Genomic DNA, 27,181 nt, shown 5'->3' on the forward strand with positions numbered 1-27,181 from the left:
ATACCCAGGTATTGATCAGCAAATTCAGTATACTGAGAAAAGAAGACATGTTTATCGAGATCTTAAAGTATGTACTGTAGTTTAAAGGAAAATATTTTTAAAGGAAGGTAATCTGTGTCACATTTGCAGAAGTGGCCTCTTCAACAACTCAAACATTTTTATTCATGTGCCAATGTGTATAAAATGATCATGCACTCAATATAGACTTAAGCTTGTATCCTATGGGCAGAAATGAGAGCTAAAAAGCCCCACCATTACAACTGTTTGTCCTTCTATATTTTCAAGAGAGCTAAAACAAACAACAGAGAGAAGAGTACCAAACTTGTACCAGTTTCAGTAATCTGGTTTAAAGACGAAGGGACAAGGGCTAATGGGTGTGAGCTGGAGCATAGAAGGCTCCATTTGAACACAAGGAAAAACTTTCGCACTGTGAGGGTGACAAAACACTGGAACAGGCTGCCCAGAGAGGTTGTGGAGTCTCTTTCTCTGGAGATATTCCAAATCCACCTGGACATGTTCCTGTGTGACCTGCACTAAGTGATTCTGCTGTGCCCGTGGGGTTGGACTCAATGATCTTTTGAGACCCTTTCCAACCCCTAATGTTCTTGTGATTCTGTGATTCTTTACAGCCATGCTACTTGGAAAGGCTTAAAGGATGAACTGGATGTGATACTGCTGGGTATTTGGTTTACAGTTGATATTTCTACCAAAAAAAAGTTAGCGCAAGACAAAATAATGCTCAGGAAACCCACCCTAAAAACTAAAATAATTGAGAAAAATCATCCTCACGCTGGTGAATTGATTTGTAATACTTCTAGAACATGCACTACTCCGATCCCACATCTCAAGGCAATAATAAAACTGAAAAAAAGTACACATAGCAATGACAGTAACTGATTACTTCCATATTAGAAATAATCGGTATTGGCTGTGTCTTTGTTCCTGAAAAGAGACAACCAATATGGCCACATAGAAAAGTTAATGAAGTGCAAAGGCTTATTGTATCTTACAATATAATTATTATTTGCATCAAATAAAACTAGCAGATGCCAGGTTCAGAAACAGATAGATTTATTTATACATCGTGAAAAAACTCATCACCACAGATTGCTGTCAATGGTAACAGTGTACATGTGGTCAAGAAGAATTCTAGATAATAGTAGTGGATTTCATCAATACACTGAGGACTATTAAGTTGGGGAAAAAAGAATTCCAGCTGTCTGAGGAAGATTATGGCTCACAGACTAGTGGATAGCAAAAGACTATTCACACCTGTCATTATGCTCTTATTAGACTGCTACTGTTGACTACTCCAAGAGACATAATGCTAGGACAGATGGACCTCTAGTCTGATACATTACTAAAGTTGATTCAGTAAACTCACTTCAGGTGCAGCTTACAGGAAACAGGTTAACTGAACTTAAGTCTTTTGTGAGCACCTTCTGCTGTTCTTTTTAAACAGACTCATCATAAGACACATGCACAGTTTAATAAAAACATTAATTTACTTCAGTCTCAGTTTGGCCTACTAAAATTCTGCACTATCACAAAACATAAGGGAAACCACTTATGAAGCAAACTCTGTGATAAGGCTACAGACTCCTGTCAGATGTCCACTTTAGCAATTTTCTGACCTACTCAGATGAAACAAATTTCTATTCATTTTTGTTTCACTTTTCACATTGTACTTTTTTCTGTATCACACAGTGAAACTAGAGTGGGTTTTAATGACTTGACAGTAGCACACAGTAACGCACTTGGTTTGTACAGGTACTTCCACAACTAACACTTGTGAAAATGTGCAAGATTTTTAGTTCCATCCAGGCCACTTGCGAAAACAGAAACTAGTCTTAAGCTTTACAAACAATGTAGATATTCACTCTACAACAAACAAAAAAGGAAAACCAGCCATTGTGTAAGAGGTGAAAAATCCAAGAAAGTCAGACCCAAGATCCCACCAATGAAATGGAAATAAATGTGTTGTTGGTATATGTGCCTTTGGAGTGCCTGGAGAAACTGCCATTCCCTGCCATCATCCTCTGTTGGAAAAGTTACCTGCAGTGTTCAGCTGCAGAATGCACTCAAATCTGTAAAGCTTTAATACTGTAAACTCTGGCAGGTAGACACCACTTACCACTAGGTGTCTTCAAAACCTACTACATAACACATTTAAGGAAAAGTAGGAAAAGTGTACCAGGTAGCTTTTCCTAAAAAAAGAAACAAACCAAATCTTACCCTAAAATGGACAGCTTCCATCTTTCCTGGCCCTGAGTTAAGACAATGATTGCTGATCCAGAAAGTGGCATTTCCTGATTCAGATTATTTAGTCAGTTCAGGAAGGGGGAGCACTGAGCCTTTCTATGCCCCTAGCTTTCTGAGAAATCTGGTTAGCTAGTTACCAAATTACTTTTCAAAACAATGTGAAGGGCAGCCAACACAGATAAATAAAGGTATGTAAGATTTTATCCCTCTTTGAAGCCATAGCCATTAAAAAGGCAACTAACATTCATGAGTTGTTCTGAAATCTTACCTTCTAGTTTCCCCCTCAAAACAACCAACCCACAAAAAAACCCCAAAATTCCCAAACAAGATGTTCAGCTTAAGAATAGATTTTCCAACTAACTGAGACTATCACTTCACAGACACAAAGAAGAGCAGAAAAGGTTGAAGTAATTTCATACTGTTATATTCCAAAACCTGAGATGCATCTGCATTAAGTAGGAATATATATATGTATATATATATATGTATATATATATACACACACATATATATATATATATATTCTGCCATGGTGTTACAGATAGAGGGTTGTAAACTATAGCCAACACAAAGCAGTACAGTAACTTGGTTTATTATATACAGATTCTTCTGCATTGCTGCTGAACAGTACACTGGTCCAAAGTTACTAAAATACTTAAAAAACTATACATTATGTAATCAAAACATAAATAAGACAGCATAGTTCTTTGTACATACAGTTTAGTATAGATTGTTAGGAATCCATGAATATGTACAATTCTATAGCAAAGTCTGCATTTTTGCAATGCGTAAGTTGTTTTTTTTTTCAGAAACAAATAAAAAATAAGTCTGACAAATAAAAAAGAGATATATACTGTCATAAACACACTGGAAAACAGTCCAGATGGAACATATGCAAGAGACGATTTCTCCAAACTAAAATGTTCAGTGAACTCATTGGTCATTTTTGACCTTTTTACTGAAGAAATCTCTGAAATTTTTTGATGAATATCTTTTTCTTCCTCATGAGCCCCCAAAAAAGAAATGCAACTTTAAGTGACTTATAGTAAGTCAACTATTTGAAACAATGTAATAAATTATTCAATAGTAAAAGCTTCCAAAATCAGAAGAATGCCCCAGAATTTCAAAGTGGCTCTATTGCAGTAAATTTAGGATGCAGTTTTGTCAGTCTTATCAAGGCGAGATGACTGAGATGCAGAGAAGACAGTGGTAGAATTTCTGCTTGTGGACACGACAGGAGGCAGCAATGAAGACAGAGAAGAAACTTTTGACGGAGTATTTATAGCATTCAAAATGGCTCCCTCTGGACTGACCAACAGTTTTTTGATTGAAGTGTCTAAGCAAACCATTGAAGTGTTGCTTGGTAAATGAGAGTTTGGAGGATGAATAGTAGAAACTACAGAAGATGTAGCTACATTAACAGGAGACTTTATCACTGAAGACACAGATGGTGTTGCTGCAGACTGTGGAGTACAAGAGCTAGCTGGAGTACTAAATATATGAGGTGTTGCATGCATGATGGGGAAAGCATCTGCAGTACCAAAAGAGTTCACAATCTTTGTAGAGCTTTTTAAAGGATGTTTTGGTATATGCCAACTTAATGAACTACTTGGTGCTAGCATGATTTTTGAGGTTATTGGGTTAACAATTGGTACACCTGGAACCTCTTGACTATGGTTAACTGTTAAAGGAGGAATCTGTCTTGTATTGCTAGAGAGAAGAACGTGGCTGCCAGATTCAAGGCCTTGTGGTGGAACAACAAAACGAGTGCCATTAATCATTATCTGAGTTCCAGGTGCCAAAGGCATACAGGTGTTAATGACTATTTTCTGCTGAATGCAAGGTTCATTCAATTGACCTCCTGCCATGCTTGTTAGAGTTGGTGAAGCTTCAGTCATCTGAATGGTAGAAGCACAAGAATAAACATGACTTTGATTCTCTGCATTGGGAAGTACCTGCTGGCATGGTAGGGAATTAAAATTGGGAAAACTACTGATTGTACCTTTATTTGGTGATGGAGGGGACCACACACTCTGAGGTCTATGAATGTCTGGATTAGTTGGCTTAGCAGCTGAAATTACTGATGACTGAAACTGAAGCAATGTGGGCAACTGGCTTTTTGGTACTGGAGGAGGAGCTGGTACTGCTGCCAACTGAGTAACATTATGTAGCACTTTGTGAGGTGTGGCTACAGATACAGGCAAGCTAATGACTGGAAACTGCAAAGCAGGTGATAAATTTTGAGATGCTGTTGGTTGTGTTGTTGAAATCAGCACAGATGAAGCAAGATGTCCTGTTTTCACAGTTGATATACCCATAGTATTGCCAATATTTGATGTAGAAAGTCGATTACCCAGAATTTGCCTTATTCTTGAGGGATCATTTCCACCAATCAAGACAGCAGGCCATGTCCCAGAAGTCCCGCTTGATGCCACTGAAACAGATTCTACACATGTGTTTGCTGTTGTTACTGTAAAGGAATTTTCATCTTTTGATGCAACACATACAGATTCATTAACAGATGCATCACTGTGACTTCCAAAACTTGGAACAGGAACCAAAGCAGTAGTACTTGTCAGAGATAAAGCCAAGCCCGTAGCCTTTTTGTCTTTTCCCTTAGAAATGAGAGAGTGCATTTTATTAACTGGCAGAGCCTGATGTGCATTGCCTTTACCATTTACAATGGTTTGACCTATATTTAGTCCAATTTTTACATCTTTCACTTGAGCAACAGCTGGGGATGTATTTATTCTTACTGGTGCTACCACTGAAGATGGGATCAGAACCAACTGTGGTTGGTCTGTGGTACTAACGAAAGTTTTGCTTAAGGAAGAAGGAAGGTTACATTTTAGTGACTCTGCAACTAGCCTGGTGGTTGATAGGTCACTGGCGATTTGTGTATTAATGAAAACCAATCTCTGAGCATCAAGACCAGTGGATACTGGACAGGGTATAACACTGACTCCTGATGCACCACAGGGTGATAAAATAGGTGGATTCGTCACTAGTGTGAGTTTCTGGACTGGTGTACCACTGATTACACCTCCATCAGTTACTGAATGAGACTCGGATGGTATAAGCGGACATGTTTGAATTTTACTATCACCTTGTTGCTGCACGGAGGAATTTGGAGTTGTGACAGTGCTATTTTGTTCAGCGCTAGTCACACTAACAGGACTGTCTGAAGTTGTGGATATCAGATTGCCAGCTAATGAAATGGAGGATAATGAACCAGACGACACACAGCAAGAGTTCTCTATTACTTGACCCAAAGTGACCCCAACAGCAGAGTGCTGTAATGTGAATTTTGTATTTTTCCCCATCGCCTGGGTAAAATCAGCTGGCAAGGCTGGAATGTTAACAGAAGAAGCTGTGGAGAGGGAAAATCCAGAAAGAGATGATTGTTCAGTATTTGGGTGATCAGACTTGCCTGTTGCGACAGAGGGAAGAGCAGAGCATGACAATGCTGTGGCATTTGGCACAAGAAAGGCCTGAAGCTGAGGTGTGTAAGTGAAAACCGAACTAGTAGGTAAACTACTAGGTGAAAACTGGTCTGAGTTTGTTCGCACTTTAACAATTCCTGTGTTGCCACCTCGTGTTGTGACCAAAATAGACTGTGATTCTCTGACACACACAGTCTTCAGCTCCTGCCTAGTTTCAAAGGAGTCAGTTTGCTGTGATGCAAGACTATGACAGGTAGCAGCAGTGTGTGTAGATCCACTTAATGCTGTTGCTGATATCAAAGACTGGCTAGCTGTGGAAAGAGTAGGTGAAGTCAAAGATGTGGGGAATGTGGCAGTTGAAAGTGTAGTCTTGATTTTGTTAGTTTCAGTTTGGCTCACCTTAATTGTTGATGATGGTATGGTAGCTGCTGAAGTTACAGTAGGCAATTGTTGTGTAGTGTTTGTGGGACCAATCACTTGTGACGAGTGAGTAATATTCTTGTTAAAAATTTTGCTAGGTGACTGACTGGTGGTATTTGCACAGCTTGTTATCAAAATGGGTGTTAAGGAAACACTGGCATTTGGCATTTCTGGTAAAGTTGTACAGTGCAGCTCAGATGAATTTTGTTGTAATGACTGAACATCCTTGGACACAATTTTACTTTCTTTCTGCTGAGTAAGAAAACTCTTAGGTAAAATAAGAACTTGTTGCATTACTTTTTCTCCAGTTTTAGGGTCAGTCACAGGTTGCACATGAATCTGCACAGGGTTGTTGTGAAGGTCTATTGGTATACAGTGGCCATTTGGCATTTTGTATACCATTTGTAAAGGAGTCTTAGATCTGTTCTGGCAGGGCAAAGCTGGTTTTACAAGTGATGATTCTGAAGCTGATGTAACTGGCTTTTCAGAAGTAGGTACATTAATGCCATGGGGAGGCGACAGTTGATTTGTTAAGGTCACTTTGTTCCCAGTATTCTTGGCAAGCAAGGCCTGGATGGGTTTGGTCCCTTTCAGAAAGTTTGATGCTGATGTTGCAGGATCTGTCAAGGAAAATGATTCAAGAGTTGACCCTTCATATTGTTTTAGCTCCATCAAACACCTATCTGGCTGCAGGCTACTTTCTGAACTAAGGACCACAGCCTCATTAGTGCTCAGTTTAGCTTTCTTCCTTGGTGAGAGGTCATCAGTACTTTGATCCAGACAACTATTTTGCTTGAACTGTCGTTTAACACATTTGGACAGTGTCTTCTGTATTTCTTTAGATGTTGATTCTTTTTTCAGAATTCTGTTCCTTCCTGCAGGTAAAGTCATCTCTAGTAGTTTCATTTCATCTGTAATGATATTAAAACAAAAATTGTTTTACATGTTTGCAACTGATACCTCTACATAGCAACTTTATAGTGTCTAGCTAAAGGCAAAAGGATAGTTTGGAAGTGTAAGGACATGTGGAAAGACAATTTCTGCTTCTTTAAGGGCTCTGGTCAAAGAGCTCTCAATGCAAAAAGGAGGTAATAAGGAAGGGAGGAAGTCATAAACAAGAATATACAGTGACAAAAACCTGACAAGTATGTGAGACAGTGAGGAAAACCATACCTGGTCATTCATGCTAATTGGCAAAGGCATGTGAGAGTGTGAATGTTTATTCCAAAAAACCAAAAAAGGATGGGGGGGGGTGTGGCAAAGCCAGAAAGTAACAGACACAGGGTCCTGGACACTGGGCTGGAAGGGGTGAAGGAATCAGTAGAGCTACACAACATTAAGAAGCAATGTGCAGAGGGAGAGAGAGCTGCAAGGACAGAGCAGGTGGTCACAGCCTGTGTGCCTGGTGCCAGCTGCAGGGTGACTGTAACCTCCCCACATCCATGCTGCATGGGGGCAGTGTGTCTGTATTCATCAGGAAACTTCAAGCCAGAGTAGCTGGTGAGCTGGGCAGCTTGTTTGTGCTGGTGTACTAGGCAGACTTGTGAGTGTGGAGTGCCTGTGCGATGAGGGTACAAGTGCGGCACATTTCACATTGAGCATCAAGCTGGACCAGCCAGCAAGCAGGGAGTGAGTACATGATGTGAATATGAAGAGCCCAAAAGCAAGTAGGGGTGGTGGGTGGACAGAGGGGCCATGCACTGAGGTTTTGGCAAGGTTTTGGCAGTGTGAGGATACAGTGGGGGGAGCTCTGTGAGTAGAGACCAGGAACTGCCCTGTGCCAGACACGTCTGGCTCCAAAACAGATCCACTGCAGGACATGGCTGAGCCCATCAGCCAGGCTGCCTGATGGAAAATGCTGCACAGAAAAGCATGGTAGAGTGGAGTGAGTTAAAAATGTAAGAGAAAAGCCTTCAGACACCAAGGTCAGTGAAAGAGGATGGGAAAGGGGTGCTTCAAGCACTAGAATCAATTCCCCTGCAACCCACAAAGACTATGGTGAAGCAGGTTGATTCTCTTCCATGGAGGACAATGCTGGAGCTCCTATCTACATTGCAGCCTGTTGAGGAACCTACTACACAGGAGGTGAGGGAGTCCACACTGGAGAGGGTCAAAAGTGTGAGCAGGGACAAAGTTTTATGAACTAAACCCAAAGCCCTATCCCCACTATTGTAAGGGGAAAGTTAACTGCAGTTTGATTAGAAGTACGCAGCTGTCTGGGGCTGACTGAGAATAATTGGTGTTTGTACCCAGCTGCCTGGGTGCCTGGGAGTGCTTGGTGTTTGATCAGAAGCTCCCAGGTGTACAATAAGCATAACGACTAACATGTATCTGTAGGTTCCTCTGCTTATAAAACTAAGCAGGGATGGGAATGTATTGAATGTGTTGACATCCTGAGCTGACCACAAAAGTCCTTCAAACCCTTGTTTGACTGCTAATGGACAGGAGGAAAATGAAGGTGAGGAAGGCTATTACTGGGCAAGGGGCAGGCAACTCCCTGAATGGGCTGTGAGGAGTTACATAACACAGTGCAAAATCTGGGTGGGGCTTTGGCTCCAAGACCCAGCCTCCTGTGATGTCCTGGCCCAACATCACAGAATGCAGGACCCTTAAAAAAACCTTAAGATTGCTACTGGTGAGGTTCTGATCTGACAAGATTTGGTCTCGCAGGGACACCTGCCAGGTGGGAGACGGACAGCCCTGCTATTTCGGTACCGCCGTGTTTCTTATAGGGTGTTCAGGGTAAGTTAGCTGTGCTCTGCTTGGGATTGGGCTCTGCTCTTGGGTTTCATGGGTAGCTTGCAGGGTAGCTTGTTTTTGGGTTTCATGCTTTACAGAGCTCCAGAGCAGCCTCATCACCTTTATAATAAATAAAGATATACCTATCAGCACCTGTGGTGTGTGTAATTAATTAATTCTCCATCAAAAAGAGCTCACTAATACAACTATGCCACTTGGCAGGGGATGAGATAGAAGAATTGGGAATGAAGTTGAGTCTAGGAAAAAGGTGCAGATGGGACAGGGAAGGGAAGATGGTTTAGTTCTTGTCTTCGTTTCTCATCATCCTGCTCTATTTTTAATTTGCAATAAATCAAATTAATTTTCCCTGAGTTAGTCTGTTTTGCCTGTGACTGTAACTGGTAAGGTATTTCCTTATCTGTATACTGGCTCACGAGCTTTCCTATCTTGTTTTCTCTCCCTCTCCAAAACTTGTATTAATCAGAATTTTCATCCCAGTCATGTATGCCCTCTTCCAGTCTACATCTCTCAGACATGCACCACAAGCTATTTCAATCTTATCACTATATTAGTTAAGGTATAAAGTATGACAGTGTGATGGTTTGAAACTTTTTAATTTTTCTTTGCAAAGTTCAAGCAGAGAAAGCAAAAGAGTGTAAATAAGTCACTACTGGGTGTAAGAAAGCAAAATAATGATTGTTCTAAACACTTCCATTGGATAGATAGAAATGTTTAAGACCTACTACTCAAAAAAAAGTGGGGCAGTCTGCAGTCAGGGCACCTTGCTGGGCTGTCTGGCTGCTGCTTCTTCTTCTCTTCTGGCTGAAGATAACACACTGACCTTGGCGAGCTAAGTTAACAGCCTCTTTTGCTTTTAGCTAACTTTACTTTCTGCCAGGGGAGTCTGGGGGGAGGAGGCCCCTGGGAGAGAGGCCCTCTGGGAAAGGTCCCCTTTGGGGGGGAGCAAAGGGAGCTTGGTTGTGGTTTTCTGTTGATTGTATATATTTATAAATGTTGTGAATTTTGTATATTTGTACATATTCATTGCATTTCATCACAGATTGTAGATCTGCTTGTAAATACATCTTTCATTCGCTTCCAGACTGGGCTAGCCTGGTTATTGTTGGTGGGGGGGGGAATTACAGCTCACACTGACACATTTTTTATTTTTGTCGCCCAACGTGGGGCGATTGCTTGTACAATTTATTTCTGCTCAGATTAGGAAGCAAAATGAAGCTGTTTTGGACTCTGAGTCATTGTATTTCCTCTGTTAACAGTGCGATTAGCCACAGATGGGCCATTTCCTCCATGATAGAAAAGATTGTGAGATATGTGGCATATAAGTTGTTTCTTTGGGTTAAGAACAAGTTACTAAATGTTGCTGATTTCTGTTGTGGCCTTATCGGGCTAGGGAGATATGGTAACTCAACTATAAATCTGCCAACAAAAGCATTTGAGTTTGCTATTCCTCTTGCAGAGGATTATGTGAACAAATGGAACCGTAAATCGATTTTTATGCTAATCTTGATTCTGGTGCTTGTTGTAGTAAACATGTGGCTACTGGTAGCACTGTATCAAGAAAGCCATAGGGCTACTTGCTCTTGCAACCTGCGTAGACGTAAGAGGAAGCATAGAAAAGCTCAGAGAGATTCAGAATTAGGTTCTGATTCTCACTACAGTGTCCAGGAGATCACAGTTAAGTGCGGGGAAGAAAAGGCTTGTGAGAAAGCTACCGATAGCCTTGACTCAGAGACAGCAGCAGCAGCTGCAGGACCACTGCCAGAAGGTCCGGGAACTATGCCAGAATCTGAGATAACAGCCGTGACTGCTCAGGCAGGCGCCATTAACAAGGCACAGGCAGACATGGCTGCGCAGGCAGGCGCCATTAACGAGGCACAGTCTCCTTCTCCGTCTGCTGCTGAGATGGACGCAGCAGCAGCTGCAGGGTCTCAAAGTGTACCTGCTGACTCTGCACAGGATCCTTCTATTCCTGCGGATTCTGTACAGAATCTGCACCTGCTAACCCTGCACAGAATTCCTCTGCTCCTGCTAAATCTACTGTGAATGTGAAAGCTAACCCAGTAAATTTGGTTGCTACTATCACCAGAAAGCGCAAAGGAGCTGCAGGAGATGGTGCAGAAGGAGGTGAGGGTCCTTCTACTTAGGGTCCCTCTGTTAAGAAAGATCCTTCTGGTGAGGAAGAGAAGGTTAGCCTTAAAACTCTGGCAGACCTCTTGAGACCCCACATGGATGATGGAGGTGTAGGTCAGGATGTAGACCCTGGTAAATTAGCAACTGCTGGAAGTGCTTCTGAACTCCAGGAAACTGCACGGAGGATTACAGTAGGAATATGGGGACAGCAAGCTCAAGATGATGATGATGATGAGGATGACATACAGTCAGCTAATGCACCCAGACAGGAATTTAGACATGTGAGGAAGGATTACATCAGAGGAGATAATGAGCCAGTCCTGTCTTGGCTAGCCAGGTGTTTTGATATGGGAGCCCCAGCATTGGTGGTAGGCAACAAGTCGGCATCCCAGTTGGGGACGCTCTCAAAAGATACAGGCATAGACAGGCATCCAGGCAAGTGCATTGGTAAAGCTTCTCTGTGGGCACACCTCCTACTGGCAGTCCTTCTGAGGTACCCTAGCAGAGATGATTTACATGGAACCCTAAGCCTTGGACCACAATAGATGAGGGAATCAAGCGTCTGAGAGAGTTTGCTGTGAGAGAAGTAATGTATGGAGATCATAAGACGCTGAATCCTGATGAAATTCCTGTTGGAACAGGCCTTGCCAAAAAGCTCATTAAGCTTGCTCCTCCTAATTATGCTACTATTCTGGCAAGCAGAATCGTGGCAAGAAAATTATGGTGAAGTGCCTCCTACTGTTGGCCATTTCACTGACCAAATGAGGCAATTGGAGGATAGTCTTGTGTGCACTTCTTTGGTTTCAGCCATTGAAACTCTGTCTGGAGAGATAAAGAACTGCATGAAAGAGGTGAAGGAGGAACTTAAAACCTCCACATCCAACTTGATGAAGTGGGATGATTCTGATTCCTCTTCCTCCAGGTGGATACAAATTTCAGCTGTCAGGAACAGACACCCTTCAAGAGACAGAAGCTCATGTGGAAAAACCAAGCTCCTGAATCATGTTCAAGCTATTAAATTCCATTGTCTTACCATTGTCTGAGTGATCTTTCTGGGGAACTTCCACATGTTCTGCAGACTCTGAAGATTTACCACATGCTACTGTAAAAGAATCTTTGCCAGAATCAACTTCACTTTCATCATTGTTCCACAAGTCTCTGGTAAATTTATCATGGTCTGGATGTCTTTTAAAGTCATCGTAGTCCTTCTTCAATCTAGACCTTAAAAATAACAAAACTAACTTTACAAAGGAATGACAGGTTTTCATCTATTTTAAAATTTGTATTTGCTGCCACAAAAAAGTTGATGTATAACTTTCTGTGCCCTTCAGGGTAGCTAGTTCTGTCTGCAAGTCACTAAAACCCCAAAAATACAAAGTGACAGTAATGTCTCTTCCTGCAACAACAATGAATTCTATGTCCTTAAGTCATCTAGCTATAAGCAAAAAACTCAGTCAAATATGACCATCACTGTTTCCATCTTCCCTTTCCTCCTTCATCTGACATTGTAACAAATGTACCTGTGTGGACTTGAGTATTATCTGTATCAAGTCTACCCTTTCCTTTAAAGGCAAACCCAATTAGTGAATTAAGTACATCTTGCTTCTCTTAAATGCCTCCTTTTTTTGGCCTAGTTATGGGACCATAATGTAACTTTCTTTACTAAGAAAACATCCTGGGCCATTAGAGCATCTGTCACTGTCAATTCCATAGGCTCACAGTCCCACAGGATGCAAACACGTATCTACTTTACTTATTTGCACACCAGTCAGAAACAGAATCGCAGAATCAGAGAAACATTCAGATTGGAAAAGACCCTCAGGAACACCAAGTCCAACCGATAACCCTACTCTACAAGACTCACTCCCAAGCCATATCCCCAAGCAGCACATCCAAGTAACCTTTAAACACATTCACTTACTTCTAAACTGTTATGTATTTCCATTCTCCCTTCTTCCAGACCATTATTTAGGATGATATCTAGGAACTACAGGATTCAAAGGGTGATAACTAACACAGTATCCAGGAGGATTATTTGGCAATTACAGCAATTAGCACCTTGTGTGGAATAGCATCTACACTGTGTGGTGGAAAAGGACCTGGGGACAGACAGGAGAAAGAACATGAGCCAGCAGTGTGCCCAGGTGGCCAAGAGGACCAACGACATCCTGGCCTGTATTAGAAATAGTGCAGCCAGCATGACTAGGGAGGTGATTGTCCCTCTGTACTCAGCATTGGTGAGGCCACACCTTGAGTACTGTGTCCAGTTTTGAGCACTGCAGTACAGTAAGGACATCAAGATACTGGTATGGGTACAGAGAAGGGCTACTAAGCTGGTGAAGGGCCTGGAGAACAAGTCCTCTGAGGAGCAGCTGAGGTAGCTGGGGCTGTTGAGTCTACCAAAAAAGGAGGCTGAGGGGAGACCTTACTGCTCTCTACAATTACCTGAAAGAAGGTTGTGGAGAGGTAGGCACTGGTCTCTTCTCACAAGTAACTAATAGAACAAGAGGGAATGGCCTCAAGCTGTGCCAGGGCAGCTTTATACAGGGTATTAGGAAAGAGTTTTCATGGAAAGGGTTGTCAGGCACTGGAACAGGCTACCCAGGGTGGTTCAGTCGCCATCCCTGGATGTGCTTGAAAACCTGGTGCTTGGGGGCATGGTGTAGTGACAGGCTTGGTGGATTGGGGGAAAAGGCTGGATTTGATCTCAGAGGTCCTTACCGTCCTGGATGATTACATGATTTTATGAAATGTTATAGCTGACTGAGACGCTCTATAGACACTGCAATCACAGCTAGACTGCTGTTTATGCTAGCATAAGCAATTTCTACTCAGCTATGTTTTGTGATTGGTGCCTAGCAGCTGCACAATGAACCAGATGCAGACATTGATCTAGCCTCCTTCCACTCCTCTTTTCTCCTCCATGACTTGTAAAGATTGTTTATCAGCTGGAGCTGTTCCCCAGTATACTGCGTATCTGTCCAAACAGCTCTCTTAAGGGGTAGCAGTGGCAGGGGGCACCCAGCCTAAACTGCCACAGGAACTAAGATAGCACTGCTGAATAAACTAGGATTGCAGCCTAAAACACATATCCTGAGAAATACAAGTTATGCTCATCTCAGAAATCATTATCCACTCCTAAGTGCGTGCTTGTCTAGCTACCAGCACACATACATACAAGACCTCAGCCACTCAGTTTCAAGAAACCTCATATATAGTACTTCTACCCGCTTTACATGACAGTGCTACTTCTGTATGTTATAGCCACACTTAACAAACAAGAATACTGGACACCAAACCATCCCACAGCAGCACTGGAAACCCCATATATGGAAAGCTCAAATTCTTTCTAATAGTATCACTATCTGCCACATTCCCACAAGGAATCTGAACTTCTACAGACAGGAAGAAATGAACAGCTAATAAAAATGGACAGAAACTTGAAAAGATAAAAGAAAAGCAAAACTTGTACTTTAATCCATTATTTAAAGCAAAAGGTTAAATATTATTCTAAATTTCAAAATAGGATTTTAATTTATGCATGGTATTCATAAAATGAGCTACTAACAAACCAACTCTTAGTAGTTCTGTTTGCTCTCTTCAGTGCTGTATTGTTGGGATTTTAAAAACATAATACCTTTCACACTTTTCAAAAGTAGTTCTGCAGCACATACTAAGTTGCTTCCTTCACACACAACACATTTAAGCAGTTGCCTAATTTTATGTATGATTTGTGACAAGAGTTCAAGCTTCTAATCATTACTTGCTTTTTCAATATCTGTGTGGCAAAATAAAGGTATGATTGTAGGAACAGCTGTACGGGCTACAGACAACAACGGAAACAACCTTCAAGACACAATGATGACACCAAGCCAACACCCAGTCTCTCCAGAATTTATAATCTGGGTAATCATCTTCACTGCTACTTGTACTTGCTCTTAAAAGATTTAAATCAGTCATGATTTCACTGACACTTATGCAACACACCCTATCCCAGATGCATCTCAAATTTACGAGGTTCAAATTTACAAGACCTCAAAACAATGTTTTAGAAGTTACTTTGTGGAACAACAAATTTAGGCAGCTTTAGACAGCAAGTAGTATGACAAGCTATTTTAGGAAATCCTGGTCTAATCTTCTTTACATAAAGGACTTCAGAACTTCTTAATCAAATAGATACCAGTACATATTCTATCAGAATTGTGACACAACTATTAAGCACTTAAGATGTGCTTAAGGATTCTAGAGCATTTTAGAGGGGAAACACCAGTAGTGGTTTAAACTCAGCTTTATTTAGAGACAGAAGTCTGGAACAGAACTCTCACAAATAAAGCACTTCCAGTTCCTTATTCCTCACTTTGAGGTGTTTTAATTTATTTGAGAAGCTAACTTATTTAGTTTTTAAAAGGTGAATTTTGTCTATTTTTAAACATGCACTACTGTTTAAAAAAGGGAAGCTAATTACCTGTTTCTTTGAAATGCTTTCATTAATTTTGGTTCCCATGGTAACAGTTCATTAAGCAATCGTGTCAGCGTACCATGCAATTCCTTTACCGCTTGCTTCCGGTGGTACCATCTTCCCTGCAAGCAAAGAAGCCATTTATTTATCATTGCATTAGACCTGGCTCTTGTAATATAATACCAGTACTACAATAATCTTGGTTCTCTAGGGCAGCATACATGGAAAAATAACTAAAAGAATGTATTAGTAAAGTTTCCCATGTTGTAACACAATACTTCTACTGTTTTTTAATACTAAGTAGAGATAATATCCTACTTAAAAAAAGCAATACTGCAACAATACTCACTTTTTACAGGAAAAACTTAAAACTGAAGCAGAATTCTATGAAGGAACACACCATGTGTTTAAAATTACTTTAATGGCTAACATAGACCTTTGAAGGAAATGAACTATGTATGCACACTTTTAATAGTTAGAGATACATTTTTATGGAAAATTTTAATGTGATTTAATTTGTATTATTCCCAAAACAAATTCACTACTATCCCAGTGTTCATGGGAAAAAACAGATAGATTTTGCAATACATTTTTGTGTTTTAGTCAAAGTTCTAGATAAGTATTTTTTTAAAAGAAAAGTTTTTCAAATTGGTCTTTTATGAAATAAGACTCTGTAGTAGAGACCAGTTTTCCAACATAAAAGCTTTTTATACCTTTAACTCATATCTGTAATTAAAAATAATTTATTTTCCCAAACTGATATATGTAATCTTATGTTTGTGTTTTAATAGATCTGAAAAGGCTGAATGAGGAAAAAAGACACTGAGAAATGACAACTAGAGTGTATATACATATATACAGCACAACCAGTGGCCATAATGGAGCAGAACACATCTCTCAACACTCTTTGATATCCCTTTTAAGTATTTCTTCCCCAAACTTTATTCTCTAGTTTATTACATAAAAGACTGAATAAGGTAATATATATGTAACAGCTACAAAAAGAGATCATAGACTCATAGAATCAACCAGGTTGGAAGAGACCTCCAAGATCATCCAGTCCAACCTATCACCCAGCCCTATCCAATTAACCAGACCATGGCACCAAGTGCCTCATCCAGTCTTCTCTTGAACATCTCCAGGGTCAGCGACTCCACCACCTCCCTGGGCAGCCCATTCCAATGGGCATTCACTCTCTCTGTGAAGAACTTCCTCCTAATATCCTCCCCTGGCACAACTGGAGACTGTGTCCCCTCATTCTGCTGCTGGTTGCCTGGGAGAAGAGACAAACTCCCACCTGGCTACAACCTCCCCTCAGGTAGTTGTAGACAGCAATGAGGTCTCCCCTGAGCCTCCTCTTCTCCAGGCTAAACAACCCCAGCTCCCTCAGCCTCTCCTCACAGGGCTTGTGTTCCAGGCCCCTCACCAGCTTTGCTGCCCTTTTCTGGACACGTTCCAGTACCTCAACATCTCTCTTGAACTGAGGAGCCCAGAACCAGACACAGTTGTAGTACACCCATACACAGATGCAGTATAACCCCCCGTTACTTCTGCCACTTCACTATTTCTGTGTATTTTATGTAAATGAAGATTTTATCTCTTGACTTGTCAGAGAGGGTATATGACAGTAAAGAGACTCAGGAACTTACTTACTTCATATACATATCTAGCTTTGGATAGAGCTCATATCCTTCACAGCATCCTGTGGCCTAGCACACCCAGAAATGTAGGATAGGATGAGATCGTTAAAGCTTGAAACAGCTGCCTTTCAGCAGTCTACAATAATGTTTTTCCTATGGACTTTGGAATATTTCCTTTGTACACATTTCAGCAGATGTCTCCAATGTACAATATACAGAAGTCAGGTTGAATGCTTGTTTGAAAACCAAGTTACCTTTCATTTACATTTTACATGACAGAAGTAATAGCTATGCCTTCATTCCTCAATTAATATTACAAAAGCAAAGATTTTAGGGATGAAATTATGCTACATTACCATATAATGGCTAGTGGTAAGCACACAGACAGGTTAGTGAACTGAATTCTCATTTCTTTCATTTGTGGCCAGTGGCATTTGCACATGCAGTGCACTGCAGCATAAAACCTGCCACTGACACGCTGCAACAGAACTTGTGTATACTATAGCCTACCAAGGCGTTAGCATCACCTCCCAATGTTAACATATGAAAGAATATTATGTGCACAGATGTATCTTCTTTGGCAAGACATAAAAAGCATTTCAGACAGTTTAAAACTATGGATTTATATACTACGCAGCATTAGTGGATTATAACAAAAATTTAAATGGCAAAATCCACAATGCCACTACTACCAGGACACAGAAATGCTGTACATGCATTTGGTACAGAAAAGAACAGGATGTGCAAAAACGTAGTACTAGAAAAAATACAAAAAACAGAGTAAAAGCATCAAGAAATAACTAATTTCTGAGACATATCTTTAAATAAGGCTAAGTTACTGTATTAAGAAGAAAAAAGGAATATTTATTTACTAGATAAAGATCAGTCAACCAGCAAACTCTGAAATGATACGGGTATCACACATTGAATCACCAGACCTAAGTAGAAAGCTTTGTAGAAGGAGACTTCAAGCCTTTACTGCTTCTATTAACACATTGAAGAAGAACAAATACAAGTCACTTTGCTCCTTGCTCAGAATAATTAGCAGAAAAATAATCAATGCCATGCCCCCTGATTTTTTTTTTTTTTAAACAGCATCCTCTGGATATAGGATCTGAAAAACTCCACATTTGCTGCAAAATCATTTTAACGCAAATACTATAGCAACTTCTTTTTTTTTAAATATAAAGTAATTATTTCCCCGTATCCGAATTACTAATTTTTCTTACTGGGTTTTAAGAATTGGCAATAAACATGTTAGTGTGATCATACATAAATTTAAATTATGAGAAGAATTTTGTTTTCTCAGAAACAGGACAGAACAAATCTGGGCCAAAAAAGACTGGGGGGGGGGGAGGGGAAATCATTATCTTTTACATAATTTTGGTTCATTTGTTGTTTGTTTTTTTTTTTAATTGTGCAAACACATAAGGTTTTTGCAAAGCACAGATGGCAGACAAATGAGCTATTATTCCTTAAATATTAAAATAGTAAAAAGCAAGGGACATTTAAAAAAATGTTTATAACCTTAAGACACAAGACTACAAAATCTAACATTATCTTCCCTAAGCAGTTTCATTCTCTGAGTCTTGCGTTTTTGACAGAAAAAAAAAAGAGTTGCTGATAAAGCTACAACTTTATCTAACATCATTACAACACTGCCTGCTAATTTCTACATATAACAAATTTGCCTTGACAAATGTCTGTGCTGCAAACTCTTCTCAGTAATACCAAATGATACAATGCAAGAGAACATCTAGAAAGTGAAAATTAGGTGGTCAGGCTGGACCTTAAGATGCTGTATTTTCACCAGAAACACATGGCATTGGGAAAGGTTGTACACAGAAGCTGTTGAATCAACACTCTCTCTTGTATTCAGAACTCTGCTAGTTGGGTCATGCAGCACTGACAACAGTGCTTCAAGGTGAGGAGACCTCCAAATGCCCCTTTCATGCACTGACTGCAGGGTTCCTTACGCTGAAAGACAAAAGCTTCTATGACCTGATGTGTTCTGAGATTCACAAATAAATGGAATGGAACAATCTGGCACTGAAGGAACTGACCACAGCAGAGAAGCCATGAGTGTTCCACTCAAAGTAATCAAAATATAGATGTCCAGGAAATTCCATGAGGAGTGGTTTAGTGGAAAGACAATGTTAGTACAAAGGAATAGCAATTGCAGGCCTGTATTTCAGTCCTCTTGTCAATAATAGGTCTGTAGAAAAGGAGATCTGGATGTGTTTATGCCTTATGGTGTTTATAAAATCCAGCAGAATTTTAGTAGTAGATATGTACTAGAATTATCCAACTATATCAACCCAAGACAGTACCTCAGAGGCAAAACCATTCTCTGTCACTGAAGAGCTTGCTTGTAATAAATGTGTGAAAAATACATTTGTTCCCCTCTGCTTTTATTGAGCTAATTCTAAGTTTGATTAGAGCCTGCATTCCTAACTCATTATTTAAACACAAATGTCCAGTACCTTGCTGTGGTTGGGGTTGGAAGTTATGTTCTTATGTGGTCTGTAATTCACATTCCCAGTACTACTGCTTCTGTACCTCTGACTTCTAGAGCTGCAGAATCATTTAGGTTGGAAAAGTCTCTTAGTATCATAAGGTCTAACCATTAACCTAACACTGCCAAGTCCATCACTAAATCATGTTCTTAAGCACTATGACTACATGTCTGTTAAATACCTCTAGGGATGATGATGCAACCACTTCCCTGGGCAGCCTGTTCCAATGCTTGAGAATCATTTTGGAGAAAAAGTGTTTCCTAGTGTCCAAACTGTGCCTTCTCTGGTACAACTTGAGGCCATGTCTATAACTTGCTACATGGCAAGAAACTGACATTTCACTACAACATTCTTTCAGGGAATTGGAGAGAGTGATGACATCCTCTCTCAGCCTACTCTTCTCCAGGGTAAACAGTGACAGTCCACTCTCCCACTCCTCCCAAGACTTATACTCTAGATCCTTTGCTAGCTTTGCTGTCCTTTGGATGTGCTCTGGCACCTCAGTGTCTTTGTTGCAGTGAGAGACCCAAAACTGACACAGTACTCAAGGTGCAGCCTCACCTGCTCTGAGTACAGGGGGATAATCTCTTCCCTAGTCTTCCTGGCCACACTATTCCTGATCCAGGCCAGGATGCTGTTGGCCTTCTTGGCAACTAGGCACACACATTCACATTCAAGCAGCTATTGGCCAATCCCCTAGATCACATTCTTCTGTGCAGCTTTCCATCCACTTTTCTCCAAGCTTGTAGCATTGCATGGGGTTGAGATCAAAGTGAAGGACCTGGCACGTAGGCTTGCTGAACCTAAAACAAATGGCCTTGGCCCATCTATCCAGCCTGTCCAGATCTCTCTGTAGGGCCTTCCTGCCCTCAAGCAGATGAACACTCCCACCCAGGTCTGTGTCATCTGCAAACCTACTGAGGGTGCACTTGATCCTCTCACCCAAATTATTGTTAAGATACTAAACAGAAGTAGGTTACAATCTTGTTCTAGGCAGTGACACACAAAATGCTATTTAATTTTGGGAACAAAGTAAGGTAATAACAGAACAAAAGATAAAAATACCTAGAGAGAGGACAAGTATAAAATGTGACTTTCAGTTGTGTTAAGCGATAAGTAAATTTTCATAAAGCAAACACAATAAAAATACATTTTAGACATATGCTGAAGGTTTCTATATAGACACAGAGAGACATTCAGCATATTCTCAGCAAAAAAACTTACCTTTTAAATTAAGGTTTCTGACATCCAGAGCAGCCAGGAAATGCTGACTCCACTCTCCATGATGCCCCAACATTCACTATTCTGGCATACTCATGATGGAACCCCAAAGCAGACTGGAGCCAGGATATGGATATATGGGGTAAGGATTGAACTTTACAGGGGAGTTTTGTTTTGTTTTTAAATAAAAACACACACACAACCACAATATTATGCAGTTTTATAAAATTTTCTTTAATCTTTACTTTATATCTCAGGGACATAAAATAAAGAAAATCAGAAATCTTATAAAACGATGCAATATTGTTGAAAACAGGTGGTGCTGGAGGGAGAAAACTTACCTTACCCTTAATAGGCCTGCTCCATTCTGCAGCGGGGTTCTGTGGTTTGTGTGACATCACCAGGGTAGTGTTTTCTAGTGATGTCACACAGAGAGGGAGTTGGTGATCTGCAGCTGCTTTGGACATCAGATACCTAAAAGAAAAATCAACACTTTTTCAATTCAGAATGGTTTGGTATCAAATGTTCTTATTAACAATTCATGGGCCCAATACCTGTATTTCAGATACTTACTTCAATAGCAGTTTTGACTGAATAAGAATGCATGATAACATTATGTACTCATACTATACAAACTCATCAATAATTGAAAGTGGTTTTATTTTGAAAATGCTTTGAGTTATCTAAGTAAAAGTTCCTGAAACTCAGTACCTTGTAATTTACCTTCAGCAACATCATTCAACAGCTCCCCACTGATGTTTTTTGAAGACCGTGACTGAATATGTTCAGGAAGAATGACTTGTAGCAAATGACATATTTAATCCGTTTTACCTTTGAGCATTTAACAGCAACTATTGAAAAGATATCTTGTATGAGCTTTAAAACTTTATTTTTTTAAAGCCTACAGCTTGCATGTCCATGACCTAGGTATTTGATCATATCAAGCTATATCCTAAAATGGCATCCCATGCCGTTTATTAAACATTGCAAACAAATGAAGTAAAATAGAAAAGGAATACATGTTTGCTGCCAAATGTCTTTATCTAATGATTTATTTCATTGTTATGAAATTATTTTTCATTCAGACACTTAGTCATATGTTCTAATTTTCTTTAGGCAAAATTACTACATGATCATCATTGTATTGATTAATCTATACATTTATCCTAAGTATAAAAATAACCCACAAAAACATAGGAGAAAGTTTATCATCAGCATGATCTTGGAACCTAACTTGGAACAGTTGAATATCCAGTATGACTGAACAGTCATACTTCTTTTTAGATGAACTCCGGACATTAACTAACTTATTCTTCTGTAATGCATTAAGAAACTACTTCTGTGGAAAAAAAAAAAAAAAAGAAAAGGTTATATCCTTTAAGCTATTGTGAATTTAACTCCCTTTTATATACTGAATTTTGCATCTTCTTAACTCTGGGTATACAAGGATTTCTCTATTCTTCAGCTAAATATCTTAAAAGCAGCCAGTTTGTTGTAACTGTGCTGATAGAAATCCCTTCAATATTTTTTCCAAAATGAAACACTAACTAAGGTCTGTAAAATATTCTGAATATATAGTAGTATCTCTCTGACAAAAAGTTCCAGGTTAAATGTATGAGTACACATTCGTATCGCTGATGCATAATACACACTTTCACATTTGGAACTATAGAAATGTATATGATAAAAAGTGGCTTAAGGAAAGCTTCAATCACTCCTCAGAAAACTGCATGGATGTAAACATGTAAATTTCCAACTCAAAATTCAACATTTAGGCTCATCTCAGTGTTTTTAAAAGGTGCAGGGAAGTGACTAAACTAAAAGTTTTGGGGACAACGAATGGAAAAAGATTATGCTAAAACAGATTACAAAGATGTTTAGTAACACAGAATCTAAGCTGAAATTGTTTCAGCTGCAAGATTTCAAGCAGGTATATTGTAGTTCTTTTGTCCTATGTATTTATTGGAATAAGAACCTCTTAACTGCAGTTTAAACCTGTGAATGTGTGTGCAAACACACATTTTTAAGACTGTAACAGGGTTTTTTTGCACATTGATCTATGTTAATATAGTAATACAGATTAAAACACATATAACCAAAACCTCCTTACATATCCTAATTAATCATGAACTTGGATAGTATCCTTTAACTAAGTAACTTCCCTTCATATGCTTGACTTTTCCTGTAAGGAGAGTCTAGTCTCCTTTGGAGGAAGGTACTGCCCCTTATCCATTTTAACCTTCTCAACTCAGCTGTGGCAACCCTGGGCTCCAGTGTCCTTTTACATTTCCCAGACAGCTACGCACTTACCAATCAGACTTACAGAAAATTATTCAAATCCTATGGTGCTACCAAAATAAAATCTTGCATTTCAGTAAATAATGTTTGTCTTCTCTCCAAGACATGTATGCTTTAACACCAGGACATATTTTAGAATTAACTGCCCTTGTCAAAACCCAGTTAATTTTACAATAAACATGCTTACTGCAAAGTCAGCTCAGAAAACAGTACCTGCAAAAAGAGCCAGAGGTTCACTATATGGAGTCAGTTTTACATTACACAAAAAATAATTTAAAAAATAGTTATGTTCTGCTATGCTATGCAATGGTCAAATACATAAAACTGATCTTCTTCAGAATAGCTTAACAGTTTCATAAAAACAAAATCAGGCTGCAAACTAAAAACTACTGCAAACAAAAATTAATGAAGTTACAATGAAGTAGTAATGCCATCATCTTCAGGTCAAAAAAAAAAAAGTAGTCTATGAACAGAATCAAAATAAACGCCGTCATTAAAACAGTCTTTCATATTAGGTCAAATTTCTATCATCAAATTAGAACAGTTTTTAACTTAATAGATTAGGCACTTCAGAAGGGCTGACTTCTGAAAATTCCACTGCCATTTGTATCAGAGCTGAAGAATGAAAATCTGCACTTCCTCTAATGACTTCTAATGATTTCCTTTGTAAAAGCAAACGTCATTTTGGAAAGTCAAGTTACTGACTATTCATCTAATTTAACACTTTTCTATTTGCAATTTTTTCAGTCAATATGAACTTTGCCTGGTAATAATTTTTTAAAAATAAATATTCACTGTACTGTTTCCTTATCATCACTTCTTCAGCTATTAACCCTAGCCTTATTTCTCTGAATGAAATATCTAACCACAAGTGTTCAGAGACCCAGAACCATGATCTGATAATTCTAAACAAGCATACAGAAAGATTGCCCTTACCTCACAGCTTCTGAGAGCTGAATGAGTTGTATCTTAACTCCCCTGTACATAAACGTTTGGGTTTTTTTAAGACACTGTGACTAGAACTAAACATAGTATTCCTGCTGAAGTCATGCAACTTAATTACTTAATGACATTATCAGATTTCAGTTCAAAGAGCAATTATGACATATTAAGCATTTGTCTACCCTTGAAGTCTTGTTGATATGGTTTTACTAGCAGAATAAAAATCTCACCCATACTAAGATCATTGATATGCTGACGTGTACTCTGATTTTTTTCCTTTTTCTTCCATTGTTCACATAGCCTTTATGGTAACTTCTTGACAATCTTATAATAAAACCCATTTGCAATTTAGCAGCCACAAAATAATTCAGTTATGTCTGTTTTTATTCCTTTGGTTATTTTAACTATTATGCTGTGTCTGCACCAAAATTTCTCTATCACATTCATATTAATATTATCTCTCATCTACCATGTGTCTCACTCCTATTTAAATAATGTGTTTCTGCATGAGGCTAAAGACATTTGCAGATATCAGCAGCCTAACTTACAAGGTACACAAAAAGCCATGTTTTAGAATAGTATTGCTTACAGAAATGCAAACCAAAGGTCTAATAAATGAAACTGTAATGAGAAAGAGCTGGCTACAGGGGGTCATTTAAATGCATGCTATTCATGTATTTAAAGCCAGCACTAACTTGATGAGAACCACTCTCTCCTACAATACTCCAACATGTTGGATTCTCTTGTCTTTTGAGATTTTCAGCTGCACAGACTGAATGATCCATTGTACATCTGTAAAATTTGTATCTCCATCTGGCATCACAATCCAGATAGCATGTTTTCCTGTATGACTTATTTGAATAAAAATTAAACAAACCCAATTTTAATAGCTTACTTGCAAACAAAAGGAGACAGGAATCCTAATTAGCAATGTTAAGAGGCAGTTTACAAGATGTGATCAGCAATGCCCAGGCAGATGTGAGAACTCTGTCCTGTAATTGCTTGTTGGGTAAGAGTTTATCCTCAGGAAGAATGGTCACATGTTTAAATAGAAACGAACTACTCTTTCCAAGCTATTACCACTATCCACATTTTATTTTGGCAGTGAAAAGCGTTAATACAGTTACTGAATTTACTTATCACAAAACCATAGTGAACAGAGCACTATATACAGGAAAGATTAAGATTACATTCTCCAGGTTGTAAGGTTTCATGCAATTCCTGAACAGGCATAAAATCTTCAGTTGACAGGCCTCAGTAAATAACTGGCACCGTTTTATACTCAAAGAAGAGAAAGCTTTTAATGTCACATACCGATTTTTTTTTAATGTCCTCCAGATCTTTGAGTTCATTCTCAATCTTTGTGATTAAGTCCCTGAGTTCATCAAGATTAGTGCAAATAAGCTAAAAAACAAACGAACACAAATACTTGGTAATGTGGGACTTGTATAACGTACAATGAAAAGTAAAACCTAAAAAGCACATGTTATTACATAGTGTGATTTTTATTTTCTTACAGTATTTTTAAATATAAAAAAACCGTGACTTTTTAAAAGGAAGAAAATCTAGCAAGAAAATACTTTACTCATCAACCATATCTCTGCCTGTAAGCTTCCATTTCAAAATGCAGGTATTTTCTTAAGAGTTCTGTGGATGGCAGCTACCATAAGTACAGTACTGAGTTGGAACAGGTTTGAGTACCAAACAACTCCTTAGTGAATTGAAGCGTACTAACTTTGGACTATGCTGTGGTTACAACATAACAATGCTTATTACAACTTCTTCCTGAATATTTCATTTACATAGAGTATTCATGAAAGAGAAAATGTCAAATCTATCTATGATATTAAAAAACTACTATATTCTTCCTATTCCTGTCTTTAAAAAATAACTTTCTACCTTTTACCTTTCAGAATATGTATGCTATTAGTTGAAAAAATCATCAAACAAAATTAATCTGTATGTTGAGGCTTACCATCATTCACTGCGATTAAAGAGTTAATGAACTGGAAATTACTAAGCTGTTAGGTTCTTTCAGGTTTTCATATGTTAAGACTTGCTTCTTTCTGAACATCCTTTGGTTGAAAAGTTTTTATTACTACTGAGAACATATTGAACTAATTTAAGAAAAATAAAATCCAAACATAAAAAACCCCAAACAAACAAAAACCCAAACCCCAAAAAACCCCAAAACAACAAACAAAACACAAAAATGCTTTATCATCTAATTGTTATTCTTTTCCCCAAATAAGTAATTCATAACATTTCATTTCAATTATGCATTATTTTATTACACAGCATTTTATTTCAATCACACATTAAATTTTATATTTGCAGCCAAGTTCATACTAAAACCCCATTTGTTTCACTATTAAAATACAGAACTGACATTTTTAGCAAAAATATATACATATCAGAAACCTCTAACACATACATGCCATTATTTTCATAGCATTTGTGTACATCTGAGAGCACTGGGGAACTGGAATGAGTCAAACTGGAGTTCACAGTGTTCATATGTATCAGGTTTTAATAGCAAATTAATAAGGAAATTGGCATTGTTTTGCTGTAAACAATGTATGTAAAATCAATTTGCAAAAGGTTTTCTCTTAACTCAGAAAGTAGCATTACTATGTGTAACTCTGACTAGATTTAATTTGCATGTTTGTCCTGCACTTAAGTTCCAAGTATACATGATGGGAACTGAAAGCCAAATACTGGCTTTTCTTTTCTCAACTGGCCTGCAAAGACGTATTATCTATGTATTACAATGCAAAAATGTCCAAGTTTGTTACATCAAGCCCTTGACAAAAGTCAATAAAGCATTGACAAAGATTTTCCCTATGCAATTATAATCCACTCCTTTGACTATATACCTGACAATTCTGTTTTTAAATGTTACCACTGCATTTTATTTTCTCCTATATGACACATTTAATTCAGCAGACTATGAATCAAAGATTAAGCAGAACTATGAACCAAACACAAATACAGTCTTCATTTGCTAGAAATGGGTGACTTTCTGTCTAGGAACTCACTTCTAAAAAGGCAAGAGTTTGCAAAGAGGGGAATGATTTCACTATTCTTACT

General features: G+C 38.8%; 1 protein-coding gene across 1 annotated transcript in view; it reads right to left on the minus strand.

Moving 5' to 3' along the window:
- Positions 1–3,385: 3,385 nt before the first annotated feature.
- The window catches only part of KIAA2026 (KIAA2026 ortholog), a 47,063-nt gene continuing 23,267 nt past the window's right edge, over positions 3,386–27,181 (minus strand). The window contains exons 5-8 of the mRNA XM_054397573.1: positions 25,406–25,495; positions 15,481–15,596; positions 12,049–12,236; positions 3,386–7,036 (exon numbers count right to left, since the gene is read on the minus strand). Of these exons, the coding sequence (XP_054253548.1) occupies positions 3,411–7,036; positions 12,049–12,236; positions 15,481–15,596; positions 25,406–25,495 (4,020 nt within the window). The 3' untranslated portion in view covers positions 3,386–3,410. The remainder of the gene's footprint in view (positions 7,037–12,048; positions 12,237–15,480; positions 15,597–25,405; positions 25,496–27,181) is intronic.

This window comes from Indicator indicator, chromosome Z (genome assembly GCF_027791375.1).
Source record: "Indicator indicator isolate 239-I01 chromosome Z, UM_Iind_1.1, whole genome shotgun sequence".
NCBI lineage: Eukaryota > Metazoa > Chordata > Aves > Piciformes > Indicatoridae > Indicator > Indicator indicator.